The sequence below is a fragment of the Schistocerca cancellata genome, chromosome 6 (assembly GCF_023864275.1).
Source record: "Schistocerca cancellata isolate TAMUIC-IGC-003103 chromosome 6, iqSchCanc2.1, whole genome shotgun sequence".
Classification (NCBI taxonomy): domain Eukaryota; kingdom Metazoa; phylum Arthropoda; class Insecta; order Orthoptera; family Acrididae; genus Schistocerca; species Schistocerca cancellata.
Genome location: NC_064631.1, coordinates 28,949,506 through 28,955,505, shown reverse-complemented (window position 1 = coordinate 28,955,505; position 6,000 = coordinate 28,949,506). Strand labels below are relative to the sequence as shown.

The 6,000-nt window shown below is 44.3% G+C and overlaps 1 protein-coding gene across 1 annotated transcript in view; it reads right to left on the bottom strand.

Annotated features, from left to right (window-relative positions):
• Nucleotides 1–3,992: 3,992 nt before the first annotated feature.
• The window catches only part of LOC126191173 (uncharacterized), a 63,970-nt gene continuing 61,962 nt past the window's right edge, over nt 3,993–6,000 (bottom strand). The window contains exon 4 of the mRNA XM_049931950.1: nt 3,993–4,454. Coding sequence (XP_049787907.1) covers nt 3,993–4,454 — 462 coding nt within the window. The remainder of the gene's footprint in view (nt 4,455–6,000) is intronic.

Sequence of the window (6,000 nt, the reverse complement as noted above, 5' to 3'; positions counted from 1 at the left end):
CAGTATACATGTCGTGCGATTAATCTGTCCACAAACTGTCTTCAGCAGCTTTCTTCAGTCTCGGCACAATGTCCCAAGCAACAAAAAAATTGTGGTATTGAATACACCGTCCTGTAATTTTACGGTCTTCTAAGTTAGGATAAATACTTTTTCCTAAGAAATTTTGTTGTAAAATTGATTGGAAGGTATAAACCTCGTTCAGTGAATGTGGCGAAAAACATGTCACTGTATATCATTCACATAGCTAGATGTAACAGCCAGTGCACCCGTGTCGTTAGAGAAACAGTTATAGGATACCAACATTTATTTTTCTTCCCTTACAAGTCGACAATGATCCAGAATCCACAGTCACATCATTAGGAAACTGTCATTTAGATTATACATTTATGCAGGGGATGTCTGTGAAACATTTATGCTCTTTCTAAAAGTTTTCAATCAGCAATTGTGGTAGAATCATTTCTGTAACTGCTAAACTTCCAACAGAACGTTGCCATGTAGCTACTTTTCATTTAGTCCACGCAAAGCGAATTTCATACATAAGGCAGTACTGGACAGTTTTTGTTGTTGTCAGAGGGCATTCACATGTACAACAACTCTGCCCACAATGTCTTTCTGTTAACCTCAGCAATGTCAAGATATTTTTCATAACGCGTACCACCAAGGAGGGGATACTTTATGCGCACCACAAAAAAAGTTAAGAAGGAAATATATTTCATTAATTCTTATCTTTTATTAACAGCATTCATCTAAATCGGTAAAGATGTATAATTAGGGTGCAGAAACTGAACACATCCTTCAGTGCAACTTGGCAGTCCCACAAAGCATTTTCCGTAACGTGTACACAGATAGGAGGCGTACTTTATGATCACCACAAAAAAATTTAAAAAGTACAGAATTCGTTAATTAACACTGAGTTTTATTCACGACATACTTTTTAAAAAATATATAGATGCGTAAGAAGGCCCCTGTGTTAGAAAATATGAATATGATATTTGGTGCGAAAAGTCTAATTTACTACTAAGATTTAAAGCTTTTGATTACATTTTACTGAAAAATTCAAAACAATTACATAATCTGGTATAAGTAATCATTAAAAATGCTAAATATTTTTCCAAAAATTTAAAATATAAATTAAATGACTAGATTACAATGTTCTCAAATGTGGCATAAAGCCCCCCCCCCCTCCCCTTTGGTACCAAGAGGGTTAAGTGGTTATCGTTGTAAAAAGAGAGGGTTTTTGCGTAAGATTCAGTTTTTCACTGTTTATTCATTTCTCTTGAGTGCAGCAATGTTTCAGGACTACTGGTAGAGTCCTGGTTTCACAGAGCGGGCAGGGCCATTAGTTTTTTCATACAGTTATCTTAAGAAAGAACATGTCGTATAAGTTATCTTAAGAGTTTTACTGATCGACCAATATAGACTGAAATCTTGCCGTTCTGAAATCAGTCACTAAACACTGACTGTACACCAGCGACGAGAGTATCTGACATTGTTGCACTATGGTTTTAATGACAAACTGCAAAACAGTATCTACAGAGTTTTCCAAGGACATACGTCTTCTGTAATTGCAAGAAAAAACTTCATCTGTTTTTGTTTTTTTTTTTCCTTAACCAAGATACTTCCGTTACCCGTCAGGAATTGCTGCTGAAATGCATTTCGTCATCATTGATGATGCTTTACTAGTATGGGGAGGGACATTATAAGAGAAAAACATTAAATTTCATAAAATTTCAGCGAGATCATTCACAGCTTAATTATTTTCCTTCAATGCAAATAATGGATGAAGGAAACCCATGTAACAAAACCAAATTTTAAACATTGTGAGTAATAATAAAAGCTGATTTCTGATTTTACTATGCAGATTTCTTCGAGGGGGTGTGATGTTTCCCATTTTCACAGCTCAGCATCCTCCCTTGACTAGCGCTAACACGGCATCTGAAAACTTTCGCCGATTTCTTATATTAGATGCATCTGTGGAATGAATTATTGTCCCATACATTTGCTTTTTGCCGATGTTGTGTTCTTGCTCCCCTTACGAGAGACCACTGAAACTTAAAATCAGGCAGTTTAATGGACAACAGTGACGAACATAACGAAGCAAATGGAGTCGAGGTGTCACACGGCCTCTTTGGAAATGCCGTCGTTCTAAAAGGCCTACGGTGCAGTGGTGCTACTAGCGCATGAGATTTCCTCCAATGATACATCTTGCATTTGTTGAAAGAGGACAGACGTTCGTTTCGTCCTGTGTCTTCCCTATCTTCACAGTTCTCTCGAAGGTGTCGGTATAACCTCGGTCCCCTAAACAGAATATTTGCACTGAGGTGATACAATATGCCTAAGAATCTCCGCTGCTGCAAATGAGACTCTCCAGAAAATTTAATCGGACTGATACTATTTGATTTTCTGAGTTTTTTAGAGCAGTTAATTGATGTTATAGATACTCTTTTACTGGCGGTCCTTACAGTGGTTCTACAAGCTGTCCCAGGGGGAATGGTCGATATTCACAGGTATGAGAGGAACGGTAATTCGAAGCACAAAAGTCTAGTAAACATGGACTCTGAAATGCATGCCTTAAGACTTACGAGTATTTCTTCCACTTCGATACTGAGAAACAAACCTATTCTGTTGCAAGCTCTTTGCTTTCAATATTTTCGGAGTAGGTAGTTAGGACCAAAAAAAGAAGAATATAAGTAGTTAACATGGATCCTAAAATGCGTAGCTTGAGAACTATGAGCACTTGTTCGGTAGAAGAAATACGTTGCATAGTAGCGAAGACGTTCTCATAGGTCTGAAGGCACACACGTACCGATAAAAAGGTTTTACCACTCATTAATTTTTGTGAATTTTCACACAGGAATGGGTACAACCCAGATATAATTGCTAAACTTAACAATAAAAAAAAGAAACAGTGCACACCTCCTAAATCAGATTCACAAGAAAAATAGACACATTTACTCGCATCCCCTTTATAGGAAAATTTCGTACCAAGTTGCTAACTTTTTTTCGTAACAGTGGTATTTAAATTTCCTTCGGCACTAACGATCAGCTACAACAGCACGTCATTCACTGCATCAGGGCAAACAGCCAATGTCACAGCAAATCAGATATTTACAAACTCTAACGTAGCTCTTAAGGTATGAGCTGTGCAGCCCGTGTTTAGTGGACTTTTTTCCTTGTTTTGACCCATATTACCACGTCTTAAAATATGGAAAATGAAGATGTCATAAGAGAAGGGATTAGTTGAAAAATGTCGAAGATGTAGAAGTGTTCGTAGCTCTTAAGGTGTGCATTTTAAAGCCCACGTTTGCTAGATATTTTGTTTCGAATTATCGTTCCTGTTTTATCCCAGCATTTTGATCATCCCTCCTTGGGGTGCCCTGTATAGCCCCTTACGGCGCTGGAGCTGTTTTCTGTCCAATAGGCCAACATCTTTTCCAGTCGAGATAGTTGAGGAGGGCGAAATGGTGGACTTGGCGATAGTACTACCGAAACATACAGTTGGGTCATCATAGTTTATAAAAATTTGACGTAGCTCTTGCAGCACTGATTCCTCTGTGACAACAGAATAGCACTTAGTATTAAGTAAAGTTGCACTCAAATGACGTAGAGATAGAAGCCAAAGATCCGAACTGAAGGCGTACTAGCATACGAATTTCTCGTTATTGAAGAGAACTGAGAAAGTTTTACCAAATTTGTCGTTTCTTTTTTCCCTGCTTGATCAACTCCACAGCATAAAACGAACTTCGTTTCACAGACCTCTCACTAACGTATCTTGAGGTACCTGGATGATGTTCATAACCTCGAAGACTGGGACTGTATCGAAAACAACCTGCAGAAGATGTCAGTGAAGTTTAGCATCGAAACGTAGCTGGAGAGAAACGTGACTCGGGAGACACTGCGCGCCCCTTCCTCGCAGCCTCGTCTGCGCTCGCAGCTCGACCCTGTGCGACGACAGAGTGCTGGTCAGTGGTCAAGGTGCGACCAGTGTGGGCTCACTCCGAGTAGGACGTCTTGTCGGAGCCGGAGGCGGAGTTGGGCGACCCGGCGGCGGCCTTGTCGGCGGCGGCGGCGGCGGCTGCGGCGGCGGCAGCTGCAGCCGCCCCCGGGAGCCCGGCGTACAGGTCGTGGGGCGGCGCCAGCAGCGGCAGCGGGTAGTCGGGCGGGGGCCGGATGACGGTGGGCAGGTAGCCCGTGCCGGCGTACGGCGCCGCCAGGAAGCGCCGCTGGGGCGTCTGCTGCTGCTGCTGCTGCGGCGGCTGCAGCTGCGGGGGCGGCGGCTGCGGCTGGGGGCTGTAGCGCGGCTGCGGGGGCGGCGCCAGCGGAGAGAAGGCCGACTTGGCCAGCGGCTCGTCCAGCTGGTGCGCCTGCTGCTGGTGCTGCTGGTGCTGCGGCGGCGGCTGCTGGTGGCCGAAGCTGCCGCACGCCAGCACCTCGATGGCCGTCAGCACGTCACCCTGGCAACAAAAACCAGCCACCTGCTCAGTGCTTCAGCTCTACAGCTGAGCTCTCATTGCGAGAAGGAACACCTTCAAACCACACTAGACAAACGATTAGAACAAATTGATTGGCGACTCCATGTTGTATTGTGCACTACGACCAGGTAACAGGTATACTTGAAAAAAGAGACAGCATTGGTCGTATATTTGCAATAGAAAAATATACGACCAATGCTGTCTCTTTTTTCAAAAATTAGAACAAAGTTTTACAGATATCGCTACTACACTACTGGCCATTAAAATTGCTACACCACGAAGATGACGTGCCACATACGCGAAATTTAACCGACAGGAAGAAGATGCTGTGATAAGCAAATGATTAGCTTTTCAGAGCATTCACAAAAGGTTGGCGCCGGTGGCGACACTTACAACGTGCTGACATGAGCAAAGTTTCCAACCGATTTCTCATACACAAACAGCAGTTAACTGGCGTTGCCTGGTGAATCGTTGTTGTGATGCCTCGTGTAAGGAGGAGAAATGGGTACCATCACGTTTCAGACTTTGATCAAGGTCGGATTGTAGCCTATGGCGATTGCGGTTTACCGTATCGCGTCATTGCTGCTCGCGTTGCTCGAGATTCAATGACTGTTAGCAGAATATGGAATCGGTGGGTTCAGGAAGGTAATACGGAAAGCCGTGCTGGATCCTGACGGCCTCGTATCACTAGCAGTCGAGATGACAGGCATCACATCCGCATGGCTCTAACGGATCGTGCAGCCACGTCTCGATCCCTGAGTCAACATATGGGGACGTTTGCAAGACAACAACCGTCTGCACGAACAGTTCGACGACTTTTGCAGCAGCATGGACTACCAGTTCGGAGACCATGGTTCCGGTTACCCTTGATGCTGCATCACAGACAGGAGCGCCAGCGATGGTGTACTCAACGAGGAACCTGCTTGCACGAATGGCAAAACGTCATTTTTTCGGATGAATCCATCATGATGCTGGCAGCATCATGATGGTCGCATCCGTGTTTGGCGACATCGCGGTGAATGCACATCGGAAGCGTGTATTCGTCGTCGCCATACTGGCGTATTACCCGGCGTAATTGTATGGGGTGCCATTGGTTACACGTCTCGGTCACATCTTGTTCGCATTGACGGCACTTTGAACAGTGGACGTTACATTTCAGATGTGTTACTACCCGTGGCTCTACCCTTCATTCGATCCCTGCGAAACCCTACATTTCAACAGGATTATGCACGACCGCATGTTGCTGGTCCTGTACGGGCCTTTCTGGACAAAGAAAATGTTCGACTGCTGCCCTGGCCAGCACATTCTCCCAGATCTCTCACCAACTGAAAACGTCTGGTCAATGGTGGCCGAGCAACTGGCTCGTCACAATACGCCAGTCACTACTCCTGATGGAATATGGTATCGTATTGAAGCTGCATGGGCAACTGTACCTGTACACGCCATTCAAGCTCTGTTTGACTCAATGCCCCGGCGTATCAAGGCCGTTATTACCGCCAGAGGTGGTTGTTCTGAGTACTGATTTCTC